The 26,923-nt window shown below is 30.3% G+C and overlaps 1 protein-coding gene across 3 annotated transcripts in view; it reads right to left on the reverse strand.

Annotated features, from left to right (window-relative positions):
- Positions 1 to 6,785: 6,785 nt before the first annotated feature.
- LOC121115343 (potassium voltage-gated channel subfamily B member 2-like) overlaps positions 6,786 to 26,923 on the reverse strand; it is a 41,057-nt gene continuing 20,919 nt past the window's right edge. Inside the window, exons 1-2 of one of the 3 annotated variants that reach the window (XR_011779350.1) lie at positions 16,265 to 16,510; positions 6,786 to 8,138 (exon numbers count right to left, since the gene is read on the reverse strand). Coding sequence is in view for 1 of the 3 variants with exons in the window: in XM_071887246.1 (XP_071743347.1) it covers positions 7,320 to 8,138 (819 nt within the window). In the remaining 2 variants the exon portion in view is untranslated. Of the gene's footprint in view, positions 8,139 to 9,063; positions 9,538 to 16,264; positions 16,511 to 26,923 lie in introns of those variants that run through there. The other 2 variants (XR_011779351.1, XM_071887246.1) reach the window with 2 other exon arrangements.

Consider the following 26,923-nt stretch of genomic DNA (forward strand, 5'->3'; position numbering starts at 1 on the left):
ATAGCTTATAATGATAAAATACACTAGGCTAGATACCATATGTTTTTTTCCAAATCTTTCCTTTTCCTTTTGCCAGTCGAGGTTGCGAGTGGATGTAAAAACTTGTTGTTAATTTTAAACTAAAGTTTAAGTAAATACGTTGATTGGTTAACATTTTATTACATCACCAGAGTCAATCAAAGTTGAATACCATTTCTCCAGTAGGAATGGACAATTATTAATATAGGAAGAACAAACAAATCTAACATCATAACTTATATTATCCCCTTTCTGTCAACTGATAGATATACTTATTCATTCATGCATCCTGTCTCCTCTATTTATTTCTCTATGCTCTTGAAATATGAATACCAAGATTATATTTTTTGGGTTATTCTAGCGTTAAAAACTTAAATTTCAAACACTTCACAATAAATCGATTATTTCCAATATTTATATGGATACAAAGTAATAATTAAGACCAGTTTTATTGAATACAATCTAATTGGGTCAATAATTTGCTGGCTAATGCTAAATACTGAAAATAATCGATTTTAAAGTGGTTGGACTCGTTTTTCGATACCATGTTAAAAAAAAAACCTCGCAGACATACCTTATAAATTAACAAAGTGAATTTTGTGAAGGGAAGAAAAATAGTATACCTCTTTTTTTGAAGTCAAACGTGATTCCTCCTTGATATAGCTTTCTTGGGTTCTCAAGTGTAATGACTATAAAAACGTACTCACAAAATAACTGGAATCTTTTTCCCTCCTTAGTGTTCTGAAGGTGGATTGTCTGAATTTAAATTAGCTCTTGATAAGTTCTGAACAGTTCCCAACATTTATTGAATAATAATTTCATAGCTGGAAATAATTGGCTAACTACTAGCAGATTTTGGGGCTTTTTTCTGTTTCTTTTCGGAGTAAAGGTAGCAATATACAATAACATTACAAATACTTACTAATTTTGATTATACCCAATGATGAGAATCCAGAGTAGAATAGGCGTGTTTAAAAAAGAAACTGAAAATCAACAAGGTAACCCTGACAATTTGAAGAATGTTTAGGAGGAGATAAATAATAATGCTCATGACGTTTCATTAAATCAGCTACAATCAGTTGTTACAAGAGAGGAAGGAAACAGGATATAAACAAGGATATTTGCTAGAATTACTCTAATGTCGATCCCCAATTCAACTTTGAGTCCAACAAGGACTTACAATAATGAGTCCACAATAAATCAACAGGGTTATGCTCCTTCTTTTATATGCACACAAGAATGTTCAATCAGGTTTTGAATATAATTGAATCTATTTAGGAAAGGATGTTCACTACTCAGGAATTAAATAATAATGTCAACTACTTAGGAAAAGAAAATTCCTTTTTTATATTACCAATTACAAATGAACGGCCCACCTAAAAAACACACCGGATTTACATAATTGATAATACTCCTCAATCTTTTTTCCAAAAGAGGAAGGAAAAAGACCAAAACCAGGTGGTAGTTAGCAAATTATTTCCAACATTGGAAATATTATTCAAATATTAGTAGATCTTTATTTAGAGACCATCACGTCCTAAGGACCGACAGGACCGATCCTGATATTAGAATTGGACATAATAAATAATGACCAGTACAACATTATCTATATGTACATTATGGAACCCACAAAACATCAACTATTTGCTACATTTTCAATTGTCAATTTTCTACTACTTTTTTTTGTTTTTCCTTAACGATTAAATGCAGAATAGTACAACAATTGAAGGGAATAATGACATTGGCATTGACAATGTCATACTAGTTAATTTTAGGCCTTTTTTTCATTTTCTTTTTGGAAGATAACTGAATATTGTCCTGCAATTGAGAATACATATATCATTCAATGTCCCTGCCGTTGTTATGAAACCTTTACATACAATACTCTTTATTTAATGAGTTTAAATTTAATTGTACTCTAATTCTGGACCACTCGGTATATATTTCTACAATTACGTTCAATTATAAATTGAACAAAAAAAAGTTTACATATTTAGCATTTTTGAAATTATATAAGAATATTGTAACTGCCGTTAGACAAAAATGCTAAATATTTATTTTCAACTACTTAATGAAAAACGAAAGGTACGAAGCTTGTCCACTCATCAATTTGGCTATCGCAGGGAAAATAAATATCGACATAGTTATTTCACTCTGTCCTTGACTGAGTCATTATTCCTTTCATAATTTATTATTATAAATTATTTACCTAATTCCTAAATGGGTTTATCAAAGATTAGCTTTAAATATGACAAGTTCATATTTTAACTTTTGATTAATATTGACGAATATTTATTTCCGTGCATACTTTAGAAATAAATAAATATATTATCTTGCTATCATATATTAACCTCAACTTCTGTTATTTATATGTATATAAATTGATAATGAATAATTTTTTTAATATGCAGACTATGCTATAGGCAGGTCAAACAGCATGGAAATGTTGCTTTCTCAATACGTTTATACATAATATGTATGTGTTGATAAAAGACATATATGATTTCTTTACAATATCGTCAGTTTAGTGTAGCAATATGTCCCATCCTCCTTATCGAACTAGAAGCGACACACTTAAACTTCAACGGCTTATACATACATTAAAGGAAAGGGGAAGCAATTTTGCGAATGTTCTAGAAACAACTGCATCAAATTTTTTATGTGATGTGAAAAAGGACAAGACGGTCGTACCATCCATTCCTCACTATGATCCAGGAGATGACTCAGATGGAAGTTCGTTCGAAGGATACCCAGAGGCAAAAGATGGGGAAGAAGAAGAGTGGGGTTCAGATTGGGAGGAAGATACAGGGGAAGAAGATAAATGTGCCCTACAAGATGCTCAATTTCAGTGCGATATTAATGTGACAAAGGAACCTGCAACCTGTTCTCGGAATGCTTCCTATGATTATGCCCCTACACATGATTCGAAGAAGAATGAGACAGAGATTGGTTCAAAACAACTGACTCTAAATTCAAAAAATTTAGATTGTGATGACTCAATTTCTTTAAAATTATCTTACACTCAATCCCTCGATAAAAATGTAACTATTTCAACTAAAAGCGTTCCATCTAGTAAAAAAATTACAATTCCTGAAGGAACACAACATAACGATGATTCGAAAAGAGAAATATTATCCATATCCAAATATCCTTATCGTGTTTCGACAGATCAAAAAAAAATACTGAAAGATAACAATCAAGATCCAATCTTTTCTACAAAAACTTCAGAACTATCTTCAGTTTTAAAGGATTCGCCCGTTTTACCAAGTAAATTCTCAGAAAAAAAGTCCTTATTAAGCCCATCAAAAGAATTAAACGTCAAATTGAATGACACTTATCAAGAACATAGAGAATCAAATAGTATAAAAGTGATGTCAACAAAAGAACAAAAATTATCTATAGAAACGTCAGATATTAATGATGAAGTAGAGCAATTAAATGAAAGATCTATCGAGGATTTCAAAATCCAAGGAACCTCTAAAGCAATATCAATGGATTTATTAGAGAATGACTCATCTAATAATGCACCTTTACAAAAAATAGATGAGAATGGAGACGGAATAAGTTGTTGTATCAATAATAGTATACTTGAAAATGATGAAGATTTTAATGTAACAACACTCCAAGAGGATAGAGAATTAAGTAGACAAGATGATGTTATAACGAATTTTCAAAAAAGAATAGAAGAAAGTATCGAGACTCCGTGTTACAAAGATTTCAACACAGACTTAATAAAATGTATTCCTAAAGATAATCATACATCAAATGTAAATAAGGTTGCAAATAAATCTATCGATAAAAAGAAGTCAAAAATAACGTATTCAAAAGAAGTGACCTTATCATCATCAGCTCCCGCTACAATTCAAGAAAAACATCAAGAACTTAAAAATACAAAATGTTTAATAAAAGAGTTAAAAAAGGATAGTTCTTCTTCTCATCAAGAAATAATGAGAGTTTCTTCTGAAAAACAAATTGGCCCGATCAGAAAGTCAGTGCAAAATAAATTAACTAACGAAAAAAAGTCATATCCTTGTATGAAGGAAAGTGAGTGTACAAAAGTTGAAATATCAAAAAATAAATCCTACACGTCATCAATTAAAAGTAAAGAAGATTTTAAAGAAAGGAAAAAGTCAGTTGATAAGGAAGAAACAGAATGTATTACCCACATAAAAGAAAAACCCTCTGTATTGTCAAACACTCGTTTAACAATAAAGTCGGATTTTACGGAGACAAAATGTACTGAAATGAAAAATAATTCAGCTGTAACATCTAAAAAAGACTCTTTTTCTCAAAATGCAAAACATTTATGTACCCTTTCAAAAAGTGGATGTCTAATAGACCGAGCAAGTTCATCTGATAGCCACAAAAGCTCCGTAGAACAAAATCATATAGTCAATAATAACGACATATTATTAAAAAATACGAATTCCAACATTGCCAATGAAAGTTCTAATAATGAGAACATCAAAAGTCTCGAGGACACAAATATTACAAATGTTATGAAAGAAGAAAGAGTACAAAATAATATACTAAAACAGAGAAAATCAATTGAGCATTCTAGGCAATCTATTGATTTGAAAGAAAATACTGATGATAAATTACATGTTGAAATAAATAAAGGTGAATGTACAAAGGTACACATCCCTACATCCAAATTGGAAAACAATAATAAGAGTAATGAATCTCCTCCATCTCCTACTTGTAAGCAAATAAAGCATGTATCTTTCGATATGACTGATAGTAGTAATTTACCAGAGACGGAGGATTCTGATGTGTTATTACACGAAGAAAAGTTACAAACAGTTGAGCCCTCGCAAGAAATTTCATCAACTCCAGTTGAAGAGCCATTTTCTTATCAGAATGAAAACAAAAAAGAAGAAAGTAATAATAGTATCAGCAACTTGACTCCTAAGAAAAAGAATACAAAACCTGGACGTCGAAGCCAAACCCTTGCAGCTCTCTGGCGTAAAAACAAAGAGAAGCAACGAAAAACTAGTAATATCTAATTCTGTCGTACTTATAAGTTAAAAATGATAATTATTTTTCGTAAATGATAAATAAGTCTGTAAGTTGAGATTACATATTGTTATTGGTGAATTTTGTAATTTGTTCCACCTAAAGTTCAAATACATCTTATAAGGTTTCTAGTTAAAAGATAAATTTTAAATATATATAATTATCCTATATTGGTCCAATTTTTATAAATGTACATTGTGTAGTGCTCTTGTAAATACCATTTTACTCAATACCAAGAATGGGTAAAGGGGTATACAGGTCCAGCTTTTGATTGGAGCCCCATGCTGGATATCATTTGCATATATATACATGAAGAAATTATTTTTATAAAAGACCATAAAAATAGAAAAAGGATTATCTTTTTTTAAATAGAAAAAGTATTCTTTTCAAATGATAACAAATGAAATATGGAAATAGATTTTAAAAAAAGTCAAAGAAGACTTAGTCTTTTCTAATAAAATGTTTATTTAAAATTTAAAATAGAACATTCTTTATATTTATTTTTTTCTACCAAAAAAGTCCATTTGAGAATAGGGCCTTGAATATTATTTTCTAAAAAACGGACAATATTTAAAAAAATCAAATTTTGTCAATTTAAAACAAACAAAAGGGCCTCACACATTTATCCTTTCTGTAGGTAACAATCACGTTGACAAGACTATGAGGGACCTAGAAAACAGGGCAAGTCTAGTGCTAACAGCCAAGGGGATTACAGATTATAGTTTATATTAAAGTTGTGCGGTCAAAAACTTTTACATTTTTGTCTTTTCAGAATACGTTTTTTTTAGACTTGGTTTTGAAAAAGAGGCCAAGACTTTCAAGAGTGAAGACTGAGACGAGGGTAAAAAAGATCACGAGAACCTCAACTACACAATAATATGTGATTTTATATATGATATTTTTTCATCGTTTAGTAAAGGATAATTTGCCAGATGTGAAAAATGAGATAACTGCTAACTGATTGCCCGCATTTTTTTATTTTAATGTTGCAAGATTCATTAAAAATATTGTTTGTTTGAGACGATTCAACTAAATTCAAAGAGCACAATAAATTCAATTTAGCTCAGCTGCGCCAAAATATATTGGCAAGTTGGGGGGGGGCAATTATACACTTGTGACGTCATAGTCATGAAACCTTACAATTTTATTATTTAACTATTCCCCTTTATCTAAATAAGTGAGGGGGGGGGCATTGGCTCAATTCTGAATTAGAGTTAATTAATGGAGCTTGGGACTTTAAAAATTAGAGCATTAATAAAAACTATGAAACAATAACACAAAATAGATATATTATTTTTCAAATTAATAAATAAGAATTTAAAAAAAATCTTAGTAAGAAACATATGACAAGCAATGTAGATGGATTCAGCTTAAGTAATGAAAATAACCTTAGCCCCCCTCCCCTCACACCGAAATTGATCTTAACTTCATTTAAAGGTACTAATGTGTGGTGATATTTTTTTGATTTTTTGAAGTTAGGTCCTTTTTTTTCTATCTGTAATAACCAATATTACAATATTATTTTTTTAAAATCGATCAAAATCTTCGTTTTTGATTTTTTATAAAAAAATTATAATTTTTGACGACCGGTTTATCCATGTCTAAGAATGGTTATTTATTAGTTAAAGGATGATTAATTAATGATCAAATGTATAATTTTACAAAAAATCAAATAATTAAAAGTCCATTCATTTCATATTCGTTAAATTACAGTAATTTTCAGGGTCAAAAATATTGGTTAAGGCCAGGGAGGAAATGGAACTTCAAAAACAACTAAAAAAAACAACAAGTCGGGTTTGTGAGAATTATGTAACTTAAATTTTTTTTTAAAGAGGCGGAAAGTCTAGAATTCTGACAGCTTTAAATTTAGTTTATTATGCAAAGTTCATCTTTTGTCTCGTATTATTTATAAGAATTGGGGTTTTGTAGAGAAAAATTGATATTGTATTCTCCTCGTGCTCTACAAAAGTCCCATTTCTTGTTATTGTTGTTTTATTTTTGATTGAGATTGTGTGATTACTTAAACTGAGTACGAGTTTTGTCTCAGTATTATTTCAATTATTACGCCACCTCTTTTTTTTAGTCTCTTTAATAAATACTAACGTTTTAGAAAAAAATATTGTTAATAATCTGCACACTTTGTTTAATTACTTGTAGACTGCGTAATAATCGTCAGAATTAGTGGATTTTCCATTTTTCCATTAATAAGTGTATTTAAATTCATTTAAATATAACAACATCAAATGTGAAACATGAAATGGTTTTGATAGTTCAATAATTTTAATTTATGTTATACATAGATCATCAATGGAAAATTCTTTTTCTCCAGATTCAGTTTTCTCCTCAAGTGTCTTCATTTTTTCTTTCCGTTTATGAGCAACTTCGTTCCTCCATAATCTGTTCTTATAATATGAGGCAAAACTATTAACCACAATAGGAATTGGAAGGGTTAAAATAAATACACCTGAAAGAGCACACACACTTCCAATTATTTTTCCGAAGACAGATTGGGGACTTCGTTGATCGTATCCTACTGTTGTGAGTGTCATGATTCCCCACCAAAAACTATCTAAAAAAGTCCAGTTCATCCCTTCAACATCTTTTTCTGCGAAATAAACTAAGGAAGAAAATGTCAAAACTGCTACAGTAACAACTAGCATTAAAAGTCCCAATTCCTTATAAGCCTGATTCAGTGTATAGATGAGAGACTGAAGACCTGCAAAGTGACGAACCAATTTGAAAATTCTCATTATCCTCAAAACTCGAATAAGTCGCACCAATTTTCCAGCCTTTCCAATTATTTGCATATCTTCCATTGAGTCGAGTAATAAAGTGAAATAGAAGGGAATAATGGCCAAGAGATCCACGAAATTCATTGGGTGCTTGAAAAAAATCCATTTCCGTGGGCTACAAATGAAACGCACCAGGTATTCAAATGTAAAAAATATAATTGATATGTCATCAATGATTTGAAATCCTTTAACAATTTCTGGATGTTCAGGGTATATACCTTTTTCTGGTTCGTACTGAAATTCTGGAAATGTTTGTATAATAAAAGTCAATGTTGAGAAAAAAACGATTCCTAATGAAGTAAATCCTGCGATCTGAAATGAAGTACATATTATTATGTGAGTTAAAATGGATCAAGCCAAGTATTAGGTATATAATAGAGAAAAAAATAAAAGAAAATAAGTTCACATCCCTTCTTCTTTGACTCTACATAAAAAATCCTTTGTATCTAATTCTTGAAGAATATATTATCTTTTTGTTATGTCACCACAATAGGACTATTTCTTAAATTGTCTCATATAGGTTTAATGGCATTCTTGTTTAAATGAAAGCAATGACAATCAAATTTAATTTAATACAAAAAAAAAAAAGGAAGGTAAATATTAACTTTCATCTTTCCTTTTCGTTTTATATTCAATAATAATATATACCATGTTGATATTTTAATATAAATAATAATTTTTTTCTTTAATATTTATCTTATTATATTAAAAATAGTGATACAAAAATACGTTCTTATTAAATAAATTCCCTCTCACTGCGTTAGCTAACTGACACAAAAATGATCGCTTTATTTTGTTGTCAGTTGTCAATTTTTCTGCTTCTTTTCCTCCTATTAATAATCAGAACGTTGATTGGGAAAACTACAATTTCCTCTTGTCAAGCTGTGAACAGATCCCTAAAGCTATCAAATAATAATCTCATAGTTGGGAAGAATTGGCTAACTACCGACTGATATTGGGCCTTTTTTCTGTTTATTTTGGGGGAAATTGTGAGATACAATAAATGGAACAATGTGTTGTAGTTTCATTCCTAGTAAATCCACTTTCAGTAAATTAATTCTCAGACAGTTAAGAAGAGATGTTTTGTTACGTCATATGGTTTATAAACAAGTTAGCATTTTTTGTGTAAAAATATACAAAAAGATATCGGGTGTTATTAGTGTTGTCAAACTTAGAAAAGGCAGTCAGGGGCCTGAGAAGCTTAGCTTAGCTTAGGAGCTATGTATAAAATACGTACGTAAGTAGGAGTGGTTTTGAAATTGTGAACACTATCAATGGAACGACGCAGCTCAATGGACAATGAGCTTCGAAAAAATATTCTCTTTAACCTAATGTGGGTATGTTTGCATCTCGGTCGTTCCTAGAGAAGGAAATATACATTGTGTATATGGACTTCATAGACATTTTCCATTTTCATCTGTACACAATCTATAATTTACGTATTTTTTATTAGGAGAGAAGGTAAAAAAAGTTGTATCAAATGCAAACATGGGGTACTTTGTAGATGGTCTCTTGGATTTGAATTGTGACGAGATGAAATAATTGGAATAATGATTATCTGTTATAATAACCGATAAGGAAAGAACAATTGAATTAGTGCCGTAACTAGCGGTTATTGGGAGCCGTGTCTGTCCAAAGCAATTTGTTTTCCACCCTCAACTGAAATATAAATATGAATGTAATTTATTTATTTTAGTAAAATAAAACTATAGAAGTTTGACTACATTCTAAATTATTGGACCTAGCAATCGTTTCTTTTTAAATGTGCCTTCCAGACATGTGAATACTGAGAAGTGTAATAATAGAATAGATGTTAAATAAATAATATTTTGAGATATTGGGTTTAAAAAAAAGGTCATTAAAAAATTTGAAGAATAAATGAAGGAAAAATCCTTTCACATCCTTGTCTCCTCTTAAATTTTGAGCCCCTTTATTTGGATATATGTTTGATTATGTGATTAAATAGCGGAATTTACTCTTATATATATTTTCCAAGGTATCGATATCCATAAATTCACTCTTAAAGACTTATGATGACGTAATTTCAGCACCTACATATATAGACCATAAGAGACGATTTCATGGTCATAAATCATATTTGTCTCCCATCACTGAATCTCCAGGTCTCTTTGGACGTAGTTACACAAAAATTACTAACTAGTTAATAAAATAGTAAATCCCGTGACGTCACAAAATAGTACTCCTCAAAAGAGGAATTAAAATGTTTTTAAAATCACTTTTGCATGAGACAAATTTACTAAGAACGTATTTACCAATCATAATCAATTATTTGACTATGCCATACACACACGCCTGCAATATTTCAATCATACGACTACATTGATATTTCTTAAATCAATACATGTTTATGACATACATACAGTAGAAATCACTATATTCAGTGCATCCCATTATCAATTTTCATACAGACGGACAGACTTTACTTTATTAATTTAGATTTTTTCTCGTTCATAAGAAGATAAATAAATAATTAAAATATAGTATTTTTATATACTGATTGCTTTTACATATAAAAACATGCAAATAACCTTTATAGCCGTGTATTTCTGTTTCTTTTTCTCTACAAAGAGTAACATTTTATATATATGTACAATTAATAAGTCTTGATAGCTTAATAAAGTATACAAAAATATTTTTTAAGCAACAAATCTTTAAAATATTTTTCTTTAAGGTGCTCTTTACAACAAACTATAATTTTTGTTCTAATGATCTAAAATGAAGAATTTATTGTTTTTATTCAAATCTTAACATTTACTAAAAATGCTTATGAATTATGATATAGATAGATAAGAGAGCAATAAAAAACAAAAAACAGTGCTGTAAATTCGATGCTACATACGCATGCCTCTTATATTGTATGCATGTAAATGATTACCAGTTTGAATACATGCTCTTGGTTTAGACCCATATTTGCAATGAGTATACACACTTTGAGCGAGGCCTTTTGTTGAGCTGTTACTCTGTTATTAAGACTAATTGATATTTTCTGAGTTTCAATTCAGAGTTAGCTGCCTTGCAGTGTGGAGTGTTGATATAAGAGCAGCTAATGATTTTGTTTGGGTTTATCCAATTATAGGGTTTTGGCAGGCAAATCGCAGAACATATCTATTTTTGCCATCACTACCTTTTGAATAAATAGTTTCCAGAGTCTTTCACACCTGCTGCTTGGTTTAAAAGGTATTTTCTGTGGTCCTCAGTAGCAGTTTCTCTGACACTGCCAGTTTCCTTGGCCTTTAAACTACCTTTACAATTATTTTTATTATTGCCAGCATCAACACGGGCATTTACAATTTCCTCCGTGTAACTACTTGCACTATCATAAACAATGGTAGTTGTTTTGTGTTGATTATAATTATCAACACAGTGTTCATAATTTTAATCTTGGTCTATCACCTTTTCCAAAAGTTTCCTCACTAAGTGACGGGCGCGTTCTGAGGGTCCTGAAAGCGCACCTTTCCTGCGGAAGTAACTTTTAGAGTGAAGGCAATAGCTTGTAGATCTTCAAATGCTGCTTCATCCACATCAAGGTGTATGAATTTTCCTAACAGTGTTATTTCAGATTGGTCAGTTCATGATCTGAGCAAGTAGGACATTGTAGGCACAGTTCTAGAAATTTTTGGATATAAATGTAATTTTAAGTTTTATTGACCAATCATGATCAATATCAATCATAAAAATAAGGGGGGGGGGAGTTGAAACTTTATTGACAAGTATAAATTAATAAGATAAGTTTTTTTTATTCCTTAGGACATTCATTACACGGTTTTTTTTATTCATTTCATAACCATTCTACTTTAAAAAATGGTAATTATTCATTTAAAAGCATGCTTTTAAAAATAATAATTATTTTCATTGGTTTTTACACAATGGCAAAAGTATCTTTTATAACACTATATAATTACTTACAATTTCGAAAACTGTATTTAAACTATAATCCTTCTGGAAACTTAAACAAAGACTGGAAACCCGGAGGGATTTGTGTTTTACACAGGTCAAACGGGGAACATTAATTATTTTTGTAAAAGAGACAATGTCATTAGAATTTCTTATTGATATGTCCGTTAATATTTCAGATAAACTATACTTGTAAATATCTTTAAACCTATTTTACATTCTTTGGAGTAGTATTGTTCAAATATCTTAGCTCTGCATATTTCTGGTATGATTAAATATTTTATACATACTTGTTTGTCTCAAAACATGTTTCCACATTAACAAATTATTATACAATATTTAACTTATACTAACATACAAAGGGTTGGCAGGGAAAGAGAGATGGCCCTGAAAACCCAGTTTTAAATTGATAATACATTTTTATCTATTTCTATATTCTTCTCTAGTATAAGTCTTCTATATTTCAAATTAAAAAAAAAAACCCCAATTAGGCATGGGGAGGCCTGCCCATAAGAATACAGGACCAATCAAATTTAAACTGCGCTCCTAGCTGTAATGACCAACTATGGGAGAAAAAGGTTTATAAATAAAAAGTGTATTTTCCAAGAACAAAGCATTCCTTGGATTAATGGATTAAGTACAGATATTGTTGATCCAGGGCAAAAACATGCTAACTGTACAAAAGCTTGAATTGAAATATTTAACTTTCAATACTTGGGTGACAATATCTTCGCCAATATTGAAGCTAAGAGATTCAATTTTTTTTATTGTCATTATCTGGAGACTAGATTGTAAGTTTTTTAATAATTTTTGCCTGTTATAAATATACCTAATTTTGACATGCATTTTCCAGATAATACATTTTTGGAACCAAAATATCTTAAATTTAGCGCTAAACTGTATAGTATAGTTTATATTTCAAGGACATTTAACTTTTTTATTAAACTAAGACATCATACAGCTTACTAAAAATGTTGTTGTATATTAGTATATGCAGCTATTGAAGTGAAATATTTTAAATAATTATATTATTTAAAAGCTAATAATATGGCTTGTACAGCCTTGCAGCTAATAGTCTTTGTAAAATGGTCACATTTTTCTGAAAGAATGCAACACTGAATTCCAAATAGGATTGTTAAACCCATATAACATAAATAGATTCATAGTACTTTTCAGTTAAAATATTACTCTCCAATGTAAAAATATTGACTTTTGGCAAACAAATATAATTGCAGAATCAAAATCTCCATCTATAGTTACCCCAAAAAAGTTATTAAATTCATTTTGCCAGTTATAGTGTTTTCGTGTTGGGTCAACAATATATCTCCTATTTTGACTTTCATATTCAAAAGCATATTAATTTAGTTCAAAAATTACATAAATATGCACTTATATTGGGACACCACGTATACAGTCCACACCCAAATAAGTGCAGTTGTAAATTATAAGCACTGCCGGTATATTAAAAAAAAGACACGATATAAATTATTTTATTAAAATAATGTTTGGAAAGAAAGCAGCTTAGCTGTCATGACGTTTTATTAGAATTTTATAAAAGTAAAGGAATCTAGGTATAGAGTAGACACTCAAGGCAAGGAAGGTAGGATTAAATAGCTCTCAGTTCTGATTGGCTTAAAATTAGAAACTGCTACAAGTTTTTCCAGGCCCGCAGCCAGTTTGAACAGGCCGTCTACCCCCTAGTGAAAAGGAAAGAGTAAGGGCGACTACGTCACAACAATAACACGGTATTATCCTTCTTAGTCCTTTAGCTACAAGTAATAGGGGGGGGGGGGTTATTAATTTATAAAAAGGAGGAAATTCAATTTTCGCCAAATTTTTTCTAGTGACTTGATTAAATCTTAGAAGTATTTTTGCGAGAAAAAACAATAACATAAAGTTCTTTCATTTTAAGAACTAATTTATTGAACCAACATTTGTGGATATTTATAATCATAGGAAATATTAGAATAAATAGACTTCAAACTATTTATCCCTGTAACTATTAAATAAATTTAGAGAAAATTTACTTGCACCAATGATAATGCAAACAAAACTTTTTGTGATGCCTATATTTTGAGTAAAATGATCAAATATAATGTTAAGGTACATAATTATGGCACAAGGTTAACTCCCAACATTAAATTATCTTCAAATTCAAATGAATTGATTTCAGGATTTATAGTTCAAATATGACACATCGAAAAAAGGGAAGTAGGAAAACTGCCCTGGGGAAAATTGCCGGTGGAAGATTGCTCTGGAGAAAATTGCCATGGAGGAAAATTTCCCGGGAGAAAATTGCCCGTATTGATTTCTAACTTCATGATGAATTATTGCAATATAGGGGTAAGGGGGAAGGAATAAATAGTTTGGAGTCTCTTAAAATATCCTTGAATACCTTCTGTCCTCGGATTAGTGTAAGATTGTACTGTCCATTCCTCCAATACATCCAAGGGGGCCCTCTAATACCAAAAAAATAGTTCCAAGCCCTTGGGTTGCTCGTGGTGCTCAGGGGAACCACTGGATCCTTAAAAACTACCACCAATTCATCCGATACATCTAAAGAATCCCTCTTCCTTGGCTGTATGTGATGCTTTGGCGGTGGTTTTTAACTATCCCACACTACACCCGGGAACCCGACCAATCCGAGGGCTTTGAACTAGTTGTGGTGTTAGAGGGGTCCTCGGATGTATTTGTGGTGGTTTTTAACAATCCCATACTACACCCGGGACATTGGCCAATCCGAGGGTGGAGAATATTCAACCATATTTTAAGAGGCCCTAAGCTTTTAACCCCCCCCCCTCCCTACTCCTCCTTTATTGCACTAATATTACTCACACTTGTAGGTAATTTATAGTGTGTTATTATTTATTATGAAGTTTGAACAAAATACGGTAAATCTTCCACGGGCAAAAACTCTAGGGCAGTTTTCCGTGCACACGAAAAAGATTTATTTTATATGATATTAAGTGATGCACAGCAAGTTGAATTTAGCTGCTCGAGTATTTTCGAATTTCTAAAAAAAAAAAATACTCAATGATTTACCAGCAATACTCGTTACTCGCCCAAACACTTTTTCCTTGATAACAATCAAAAGCTATATTTAATAAATAATTATTAAAATTTGTCATTTCAACATGGTGTTTCCCTTCTCTAATAAGTAATAATAAGAATCCCATCAAATACAACAACATCATTAACCGGTTCAGATTAAACAGTATTCTTCTTTGTGCGGACACAATCTAATTGAATCCGAATAAAAGAAATACAGAAGCGTTATGAAAACATTGCCGAGTAGACACATTTTTACCAGGGCCGAAGTGTATTTTCCAGTGGATGGAGGGCAAATTATATAACGGTGACGTCATCAAGGGTGCCCAAAGGATTTTCGTGGAGGGGAGAAGGGCGTTGGGAGCTGCTGGCTTTTTTTTTGACAATTTTGGCAGGTTTATTTTTATAAATACCAAATTTGACTAATATTTTTTAGAAGAGGAAAAAAACTTATTTTTATATTTAAAGTTAAAATTTATCAGAAGAGACTAAATTTTAATTAACGAAAAGTTTTGAACAACAAAAAAACAAGTGAAATTGACATTTTTCTCGAAAATTATAACATTTAAATTTTTTAAACTCGACGATATTTTTATAACTTTAAAAATTCTGGAAAATTGGTGGAAAGGGGAATGGTTCCTATGACTCTGGCACCACTGACACAGTTTCACAACAATCAACATACTTTTATGTAATTTCTTAGATAAATCCTCAATTTCAAATAATAATTTATTCGAAAAAGAAAAGGCGGAGGAAATCCAAAGTTTTGATGAATTACGAGTAAATACTCGGATTTAAGATACACGAGTCAAGTTTTTGAAAAAAATTTAAGGGCTCTTGGGTCTAATGTTTTAGCATACTGTAAATACTGAAGCCGGGGCTGAGGAGTCGGTACATAAAATGTCGACTCCGACTTCAGTATTTTGTATGTCACCGACTCCGACTCTAACACACATTATTGTATTTTAATAATATGTTTTATAGCCAATATAAGTACTTTTGAGTTATTTGAGTATACATATATACTTAAAATAGATTTAATTTATAGCTATAGGTAGTTATTAGTTATACGTAGTAAATAATTGTGCTATGAATAAAGAAAATATTTAACTAGATGAACAAGAAATGAAATGGATCAAAAATTATCTACAGCTATCATTCATAAGTTTCGGAAAATATTTTATGTACTCGTAACCGAGGAACAACAATACACTCAATATCTCACTGTAATGTTGCCCTTTTGTCTGATCACATTGACTATATTCAAAAGTGTAATTAGTGAATTAACACAGCTAGTGGCTATGCTCTACCCAACATAATAATTTAGACTTTAGCAGTGTTTGGGAACTGTGATTGTATGGATTATAAAGCACATGGAAAGTTGTGAAGTAAACTTATAAATTAGTTAACTTAATATAGGTATTTTACAAAGTCTAAAAAAATTCAAAATATGAATTTGAAAAAGGTGATCTTACGTTGTGTACGGAGTGTCTCTTCCCAAAAATAACTCAATTATTAAAATCCATTGCCTATTCACTGAGAAATCCGGATATTCTTGGTCGAAAATTAAATTCGTCTTCTCTTTGAATTGCACGTACTTAGAACTGGTTTCTTAAGACACGCGTATTAAACGCGACGCACGGAGTTTGTTATTATTATCTCACTCAAATTATGTCCTTCGACATTTAGGACTATCGTAGTTTGAATCACGAAACCTACACTTTTCTAGATGTTCACTGACGAGGTTGAGTTACCGGAAAAGAATGAGCATAACACAAACATGACACTCCTCTCATAATTTATAAGCGCAATCAATTAATATATTATTTTCACTAATGAACCACAAAATGTTCAAGCTTTCTGACATTTAAAAAAAACCTCTATTAATGAAAAGTGTCATTTATGCCCTAAAACGTCGAAGACAATTTTAAGATAAATAAATAGTCCTATTATTTATTAGCGACAACACCCTTTTTGATTTCATAGAAGGGTCATTTTGGCCTAAAACGTCAAAGTCAATTCGGAAGTCATTTTAAGTTATTCAATGAAGCTATATATTGTATCTTTTTCTTGAATTTTCGCAATGCCAATGTAGTTTAACCCATCTAGAACATTATTAGGTTAATTTTTTTGTAATGTCTTTAAGAAAAAACCATCAATTTATGATTTAAAAAATGTACATATTTATGGCGTTTTATGCCTCATAAAACTTCTTATAGATCAGCTGTTTGAGCAACTTAATACGTGGATGAGAAAAAAGATTAGAGCACTCCCTCTTTTATAACATAGCTACTTCATAAGTTTCATAAATTAATAATACTTAATACATATAATTGTTAACGATTTAGAAAATAACTGGACTATTAAATTATAAATAAGTTTTGTTTACATAAATTATAATAATTTTTGTAGCCGGAGTCAGAATCAATATAAATTTTCCGACTCCAACTCCACAAAAAATAGCACCAAATCTGACTCCACAGCTCTGTATTCAATTACAAAGTAGTGTAGTTTTTTTTAAATAAAATCAAAGAAATTTAAATATATTAAATTAAATATTTTCAGAAATATTTGTAACTCCAACAAGTTTTATGAATTGATTTCTCCCTAAAATGTATTCCAGATCAAAATAATATGTGAGCTGATCTAACAATTTGAGCCTCTTGCAACTTTGTATCTCATTTCTTATAAAGATTTTAATTCAGAAGAAATAATAAAATTGTATTTGTGTTCATAGACCTTAAATTTAACATTTATGTGTCTTTGGCATGAAACAAATGTATAATATAGAAGGAATTTGAAGTATAATAGAGATGTGATACTCGTGAGGGTACAATAAAAAAAAAAGAAGAAGAAATTATTACTTCTATAAATTATTTCTTCCCTTTTTGAAAATTCTAACCTATTAGAGGGCATTAACCAGTACTTCAGTTTACATAATGATTAGTGATTTCTGTCAGCGGATATGTCATCTTTCGAAATTACCAACCTAAAACAAATTTTCACATTACAATGATGAAATAATCTATTAAGAGGTTTTGTGGTTATTATTTACTGAGAGTATTCTATTCTTCCTTCCGCTTTTACTCCTTTTTTAAGACCCTTGTGAATCAGTTATTCATCAAATATTTCCTTCCAGTATGTATGAATAAAAAATAAACAGAAAATAAACGTGGTAATCTTCACAATTTGAAGAATGTTTGGGAGCAGAGCAGCTTAGCAACAAGAAGTTTCATTATATCAGCTGCAAGCAGCCGTAAAAGGAATGCAATAAACACAAATCACACTTCGTATATCACGTCATTACCTTTACTGTACCACGCAACTTTTCTTCCAAAAAAAAACAACAACAGAAAAAGGCTCGAAATCATCTAGTAGTTAGCCAAATAAGTAAATTATGCCAACTGCCATTTATCTCATAAATACTCCCAGACTATTACTCACGCTCTCATATTATTTCTTCACCATTTTTAAAATAAATGATATATTATTAAAATCTACATAGTATTTTATTCGATACTGTATTATAATATTGCTTAGTAATATTTTATTGAAAGAGTAGTTAACAGTAGTTACTGTATTATTTATCTGAAGAAATAGCCAAAATGTCTTCATAGAAATAATAATATGAACAATTTATATGTTGTATAACCACGAGGGATCAACAAGAAATTATATCCCTGTTTTTTTTTGGAAACGGAGCATAATTATGGAATAACTTATGACTTTATTTATTTATCAAATATAATAAATTATGAAAGAGCCATGACCTATCAATGGAGAAGAGGGAATTGACAGCTGACAACAAAACACAAAGGTGTTTTTTCTGTGAGTGTTAGTGAGGTAACGCCGTGATATAACAGGGACATATATGGTAGATTGGAATTACTCTGATGTTGCTTTTGAATTATATTCTGAGTCCGACAAAAAACTACACTTTTCAACTATTCAAAAATGAGTTTTTTCCTTGAAATATTGTCGTGGCCTTATCTTAAATTTAAAACGATATAGAGCGTTTTTGGAAAGGCTCTCTTTTTTAAATTAAAGATAATACTCTCAGCTATCAAATCCAATACTTTTAAGCTTTTTAAATTTCTTCAACTCGAAGCTATGAGCCTCTGAACAAAAAAATTCCTATTTTCTACTTTCAACAAACGATAACTTGAGTTAAAAGTATGATGCAGACATTTTAAAAATGCTTATAGAATTTTTTAACATTCAGCTTTAAAATGTATTATCATAATTTATCGCTATCTTCAAAAAAATCAAAAAATAACAAAAAAAAAGTATGGGCTTTTCTGAAGGCCACGTGACTATGAGAGAAAAAATAAGACCATATTTGGAATCAAGGGATCAATTTGTACTAAGTTGAGCATTAAAAAAAGTGTAATTTTGTTGGATAGTGTTATCTTAGACATTATTGTTCATGTTAGTAAATACTTATGAATTAACAATAAAGCCTAATACGAGAAAAGAGTATAATTCCATCAATATTCCAACAGAAAAGACTATCTAATGCGTTTTATAGAAACACACACTACATATTTTGATCAAAAATTCAAAGGGAACATCAATTTCAACCAGAAATAAACAATAACGAAGTATACATCGCATTTATTTATATTTTAAGGGCACCTTCCAAAGGCACTAGGAAATTAGCAGATATAATGCCATGAATAATTTAATTAAAATCTTGATAGAAGTTGTACCAATAGGAGATTTTAATTCAAATTCCAAATTTTTAAGGTAGTCGGATTTTTTTGAGAGGGGAAGGAGAATTTGAGACATTTGACAAGGCCCCGTACTAGATACCAAAAAGTAGGGGCCATATAATGAGTAAATTTTCTATAAGTTAATTTACCTTTTTTTTAATAAACTTAAAAAAAAGCTTCACATTTTATTTTCTATAATAAAAACCTAGAATTCGATAAAATTATCTTATAAAAAAAAAAAAAGTTTATGATCGTCATAGGCAATGATTCCCAATTAAAAAGCTTTAAAAAAATATTCCACCAAAATAAGATGTTCGCTCCAAAAAAAAAAAAAAATCACCTAAGGACTCTGCAATGATAAAAAGGATGTGAATCACTACCAAAAAGGTGAAAGTAAAATAAAATTGCATTAGCAAAAATATTTATTTTTTCCAAGAAACTTTTTAAGAAGCAATTTTAATAGAACGATAATTTATTTTGCATTTATCTATTTATACATGTTCGCTATGAATATAAGTGGATTCTTCGTGCTTAGACTGCTTCCTTGTTTGGTTTTTAAAGAATATATTAAGGCTTGTTAGGTGAATTTAAATTTAAAAAATAGATAAGAAATATCGTTCTTCATTAGATTGTCAAAAAGAATTCGCTATAAATGGCACATCCCTTTTTTAAACTTTAGTTGATGGAACTAACGGCAATGTTTTATAGTAGAATATTTATGAAATAGAATATGCGATTGAGTTAAAACATTCGTGTAATGAATTTCTTGAGGAATTCTAATATTTTATTTGTTTGATGTATTTGTTTTATGCCATCAAAATAATGATAAATAAAAGAAGTTCATTTAATTTTTTGACACATTAATTACACTTTTGTTGTAATTCAATTATCTCTTTCATGTCATAACTATTCTAAAATAAATAAATAAACATTGCTCTTAGTTGGTAAAAAAAAGACGGAAAAAGGAGTACATTTTCTGTGGTATTGAATATTCCTTAGATTGTCCTACTCAGCAATGTATTGGAAATTTATCAATTCAAGGAAACATATTATCCTCGCATTAAAAAATCTTAGTTGATAATATATATATACACATATGTTTCCTAGAGGTTAGAAACTCAGATCAAGATAGATAAATGTTAAAAATATGTTTTGAAACTAAAAATTTTTGCTTATAACTTTTATCGAATATTAAAAAAAGAAAAAAATTTCTTCATAACAAGAAGGAGTGTGAATCTTTGAAATGCACTAATTTGTAAAAGATCATTTTGATTATTAGATCTATTGATTGCAAAGCAAAAATTTGAATTTTTTCACTGTCGTGTTATCTTTATATATACTCATAATATACAGATTCTGTGCGTGTACTACACTATTAACTGTGGTTCCCACACTATTCAGCAAAGGAGGCTAAAACTTTGCATCTTTTGAACCTGGTCCGGCTGGGACGGGGGTACATTTTTATATATATTAGGGGAGAGGAGCTTATTCTATACTTTTTTTTTTTTTTGAGTTCAAGAAGTCTAACAGGGGATTAAGTTATAAATCAAAAAGTGACTGATGTCTCAAAGAACAACTATACGAATAAGTAGGGTTTTAAATTTATTAAAAATAACAAAAGTTATGGGGCAAAAAAAGAAATTGGTGAAAATTAGTTTTGTTAATTTTTTTTCAGGTTCAAAAAAATGGATTTGCAAAGAAATATTGGATTCATAGAAAAAATAAAGTTAATATAAATTTGTCTGGAAATATGTTTGCATGTAAATTTGACACATAAAAATAGATGTTCAACTGTCAGTTATTTTATGAACAATTTTTCAATTTTTTTCTCTCCATCAGACGTGAATTTTAATTTTTAAGAAGAAATGCCACAAAACAATGCATTTTGGAAGAACAATTTTAAGCTCTAACAATTCAATTCATAGTATTTTCAATTCCCCGAACATTTTATTTCATAATTTTGTAACATTAAACCAGTTATCGAGAGTTATTTTTTCGACGACATTATTCTCGAGAACTTTTTGGGTTTTGCAAGTAGAAAAAAAATCCTGGTAAATCTTTACAATGCCGATATATGTTATTTAATACTTTTTTGCAAATTTCGATTTTGACAAAAATTAAAGATGGACTTCTCATCTAGACAATTTTTTTCATGCATATATGTTCGTATTTTATTTGAAGTTATAACTCAATTTTTTTTTTTCAAATTCATGATAATACATTCCATATTATAATGCTCGCCCGCACCGAAATAATCTAAACATTAAGAAGAAATTACATCGACCATTGTCAGTGTGATTTCAGCTCCCTTCTTGGTCCGAGCTAAGCCGGGTAACCCTTTGCTAGTTCAATATAAAGTCAAATATATAATAACATTAAAAACTATGAACAAAAAAGAGAGGCTTAAACTTTGTTACATACTTACTATTAGTTATATAATTAATTCATGGTTAGAGGTAATAAATAGTATACTTTTTCTAAGAATAATATCTTTTGCCTTTTTCAAAAATTATATAGCACTGGTTTTAGACAAAGAAAAATTCTCCAAAGTAAGGGCTATAACATTATATTTTATATAAAATGATTTTGTCGAGCATGGAGTAATCTAGACTTAAAACGTGTACTCTTTTTTACCTTCCTTTTTTTGATCAACTTAAGGCTATTAAGTTAAATTATAATAATTATGAAATGAAAAAGGCAGTTAAATTTGAACCTTCGAGTAACGAATGTCTTTAAAAATTAAAATAATGATTTTGATTGATCCTGACATTTCAGGTTATCTGAATGACAACACTAATCAATAAATGTTTGCCCATTGATTTAGATGCTGTGTTCCTGATTGCTTTCACCTCAAAAAATATGATAATAACCTTTACATACTTTTTTTCTATAAAGAGCACCATTTTGTATCCTCAATGTGTCAAACTGAGTGGTCCATTCAAATCCAAAAACTTATTAATTCAATAATTAAGGGGAAAAAAAGAAAAGAAACTTGAGCTCTCTATCATACGTACAAGTCGAGAAAATGACATTTGAACGTGATCGACGAATGCTTATTCGCGCACTCCAAACAGTTGGGCGTGTACGCCGTCAGCTAGTCCACAACTTTAGAGAGGAAGACGGGCTCTGTCAAAAAGGCGAAACTGGATTCATATGAGTTTAAGAAAACACTCCAGCCTAATCTCCTCAAGTCCATGAGGGCCATGCAAGTAGACTGTCTTGAGAGCTATAAAAAAACTAGGTGCAAAGAGCCTTGTGAGGCTGAAGAGGTTACTTTTGATACCGTCAATGAATAAAAACCATCTTATCCGTTGCAAAACTCTTTGAATGAGTCTTTAAAGTTCTTTTGAACTCTTTTTTGACATTTTTGACCCTCCTATAGTCCTGATGCCAACCCCTCGACTACACCTTTTTGGTACATGTCGAAGAGAAGGGCTTCAGTGTCCGTCATCCAAACACAGAGGCCTCTAAGCCACTGTCAGCCAGCACTGGGACGCTAACACAGAGGACTACATCTACAGTAGAAACCAGGCCTACTGCCACCATCGTGAAGCCATAATTGCCACTAAGGACGTAAAAATTAATGATTAAGAGAGCTCAGAAACACATCTATTTATATTATTATTTTTGTTGTAATTCTTTTGTTAATTAAACAATTAAATCTTGTATAAGTTTAAAATTCAAAGTTTTGAGATTTTAATGGACTACTCGCTATTTAAGTTTACACTTAAAGAAATGCTCACAGCTAAAGTTTCAATAGGATTGTTTACAAATATGAGATTGCAATGTATTCAAAATATCCTTTGTAATTGCTTTTACTGATAAATATTGGCTGTATCTTCAAAGACAACTAAATGGAACACAAAAAATCCTTGTGGTTGAAATGCGGGTGCGCTGAAAGATCCTAGCCAAGTTTGCCATTGACGTCAGGATCAACCGGAACGCCGTGTATAGCATTAAAAAGTGATTTGAAGCCCAAGGACCAGTTATCAGGAAGTCGGAAAGAGCAATAAGAACAAAGACCATGATTACGAGCGTCAAAAACCCCTTAGTAGAAATCCAGTGTGGACGATTTGGAGTATAGCCAAGAAGATGAATGTGAGCGAGATGACGCTCCAAAGGATAATTAAAGATGACTCGGTAGCAATAACAAGAGTAAGGAGGAAGAAACATCTCATTACAACGGCACCAGAGGAGAAGAGATTCTCCAGAGCCAAACTTCTTTTGAATGTCCCCAAAAACATGTGGCCTCTAAACTCCCCAATCTTAATCCTTTGGATTGTTCCATCTAGACAAAGGTCAAGGGATTTGTTTTTAACAAACCGCATGGGTGAGTTAAATCTTTAGAGTTTGCCATTAAGGCCGCATGGGTAGATTTATCATAAGATTACATCCATAAAGTTTGTGTGATCTTCAGGAAAAGGGTGGATGCTCTCCTTGAGGCTGAAGGGGGCCATATGGAATATAAAATCTCGATTTTAGATATAATTCACTAGAAATAAACTTAATTTTGTTCTCACTGTCTTCACAAACAAGTTTTAATAAAGTTTGCAAAACAATATTCAGGATAAACTTAAATATGACGCATAGGGTATGTTCCATCAATAAGCCTTGACAGCATGACAAAATGTACAAAATTATTTTTTCAAGAAACTATTTTTTTTAATATATGTATTCATTATAAACAATACATTTATAAAACAACGGAAACAGTATTATCCCGTCCTGGTAAAAAAAACATAAGAACAAAAGAAAAAACGATGTTTCCAACTTCTTATGGCAAAAATAATAACACCTCACTTTAAGATCTTCCCCTGACTTGTTTGTAAAAATATATCACTTTCTTTATCTATACCTTAATCATTTTTGACGTTCAAGCAACAAATCTTTAATAACTTTTAAAATATTTTTTTTTAAGGTACTTTTTATTTTATTATGATGTCTTCTCACTTTACAATAAATTCCAATTTATCCCATTCGGATCTAAAATGACAAATTTATTGTAATTCAATGAAAAACTTAATTTTTTGTATTAATAAAGTTATTTTTAAATGAGTATTTTACATATATCTTTCAAATGGAAAATATTTTTATTTAAGAAATTACATGACGTATCTTGTAATACGTTTTAAAAAAAGAATTTTTGAAATTTATATTATTTTAATGGTATTTGACGTAAAAACAAACAAGAACAACATTTTCATCAGAAGGTGAAAAACCAATTATTAACATCCTTATGTTCTTGGTTTTTAGTACCAACGTCTCAAAGGTGAAACTTGGTGATATAAACATGTATGCAAAAAAGAAAAAAAAAATAATGAATCAGAGATATTGAGCACTTATATATATATACACAAACATAAACATATTATTCAAGACTAGGTAGTATGAAAAAATAAAAAGGTGAAAGATATTTATGTAATGGAGCCAAGTACATAGATATATAAGCACACGGTAGCTACCCAGCACCACCTCTGATTTCGTTTTTTTTGCTAGCTACATTTAAGATAATAGTTAAGAAAATCCTTCAAAAATTTAAAAATCCTGTGGAGTTTGATGGACCCTATTGACAAGTGTAATTAATAAGAACTTTTTTTTTGATTCCGCAGACAATCGTTACACAATTGTTATGGTTCAACTCTCTCTTTCATTTGATAAATATTTTAATAATAAAAAGAGAAGAAATTAGTCCTTAGTTGGTCAAAGTACTCAGATATCATACCTGTTATATGAATGTATAATACTACGCCAATATACACTGGCAGCAGAATAAGAGATAATTTTTGGAAGGTAATTAGAAAGGGAGAATTTCTTTGTCCTAAGTAAGCTAAACTAGAATAAACTGGTCTTAAAGCTACTTTATATATGTGATCAAAGCAAAGAAAGAGAAAATTGGTGCATCCATTTAAACATAGCAAGAAACTATATAGAAATTTTAATGAACTGAGGTTTTCATTTTCTTAAACCATTTTATTGTTCGAATGTGATTTATTTGATTTATAAAAAGATTATGAATCTTTCATACTTTTAAAGTTAATACAATGTTATCATCTGAGTCCCTGAATAAACTAGTTAAAAGAAAAATATACCAAAAGTACTACGGAGTGAATTGTACAAAATTGATATGGTCATCATATCTTCAATAATTTTTTGATTACTCTGTGATACTTAGTTTTAGTGTTAAATCGAATAAGGAAATGGTCATAGAACAAAGGTATCTTTTAAAAAAGTAAACTTTGTTGTGTTTGTTAGGCAAAATCATTCAAATTGGTAGAAAAAGGACTGTAGTTAATAATGGGTTCTGTAAACTCTTATGTACATGCTTGCCCTTCAGTTTATTTTATTTTTCTCCTCTTCAAAACATTTTAATCATAGTAAGTGATGATTCACACCACATTTTTATAATATATACTACTTTAATATCAGGAAACTGTTCTTTTAACCCACCCTCCGAGATAAAAGTAGTTTTTTTTTCCAATTTAGAATTTTTTTATGTATAAACAAAGTCAATTTTGATATATTTTTCCTGAGCTGAGAGTGAGCTCCAAAAACTTTTTCCTTATCCTTTCTTAACAGACAAAACTTCAATTAAACTTATTTTTTACTTTGCTAGTGAAAGAAGTTGAGCTCGTCAATAGATTGTAAAGTTTAATTTTTTTAAATGTTTAAGTGCAGTTTATTTGGTACTTTTATTCAAAGGATTGGATCTGAAGAGTGAGACACACCTTTTTAATGGCTAAAAAAGAAATTCAAGCTCTAGAACTACGTCATTCTCACTACCTACTACTCGGCTAAGAATCGAAGCAATACTTTAAGACTTACAACTCGACTTGATCACACAACCAAATACCCGTGACTAGACTTGAGCTCAAAAGCTAGTAAGACTCACGACTCAACTTGGATTCGAAAGTCATTTGAATTATTTCCCTAGATATTCACTAGTGCTTCAAGTATTTTTTTATTTTATGAGGACTTGAACAGGGCTCGATATAAACATTTAAGGAATTTGACTTGTGATAAAATACTTGCCACTTGACTTGGACATTAAGTACCAATAATGAATTTTTACCCTCTCTTTTATTTTCAATTAAAAAGAAGGAATATTTACAACTTCACAAAATTCAATAAAATTTCAACAAATTAACGTTCAGAACACTAGTAAAATCCAAGAGCAGAGAGATTAACAGCTCACAGATGTTGATATTTTAAGGACACTATTGTGTTAATAATAGAGAAAGACACCTAGAGTCAAATATAAACAGCCTAAATACAAATATTTTACTACTTATTACTTCAGTGGGATTCAAAACTTATGGATACTTTGACCAATAACAATGTTAATGAAGAGCTGCTGACTGTAGCGATCGATGAAGTGAACAAAGCTCCTTGGGATTCCATCTTAAAAAACAGGCACTGACCGAC

The sequence above is a fragment of the Lepeophtheirus salmonis genome, chromosome 3 (assembly GCF_016086655.4).
Source record: "Lepeophtheirus salmonis chromosome 3, UVic_Lsal_1.4, whole genome shotgun sequence".
In the NCBI taxonomy this organism is placed as follows: domain Eukaryota; kingdom Metazoa; phylum Arthropoda; class Copepoda; order Siphonostomatoida; family Caligidae; genus Lepeophtheirus; species Lepeophtheirus salmonis.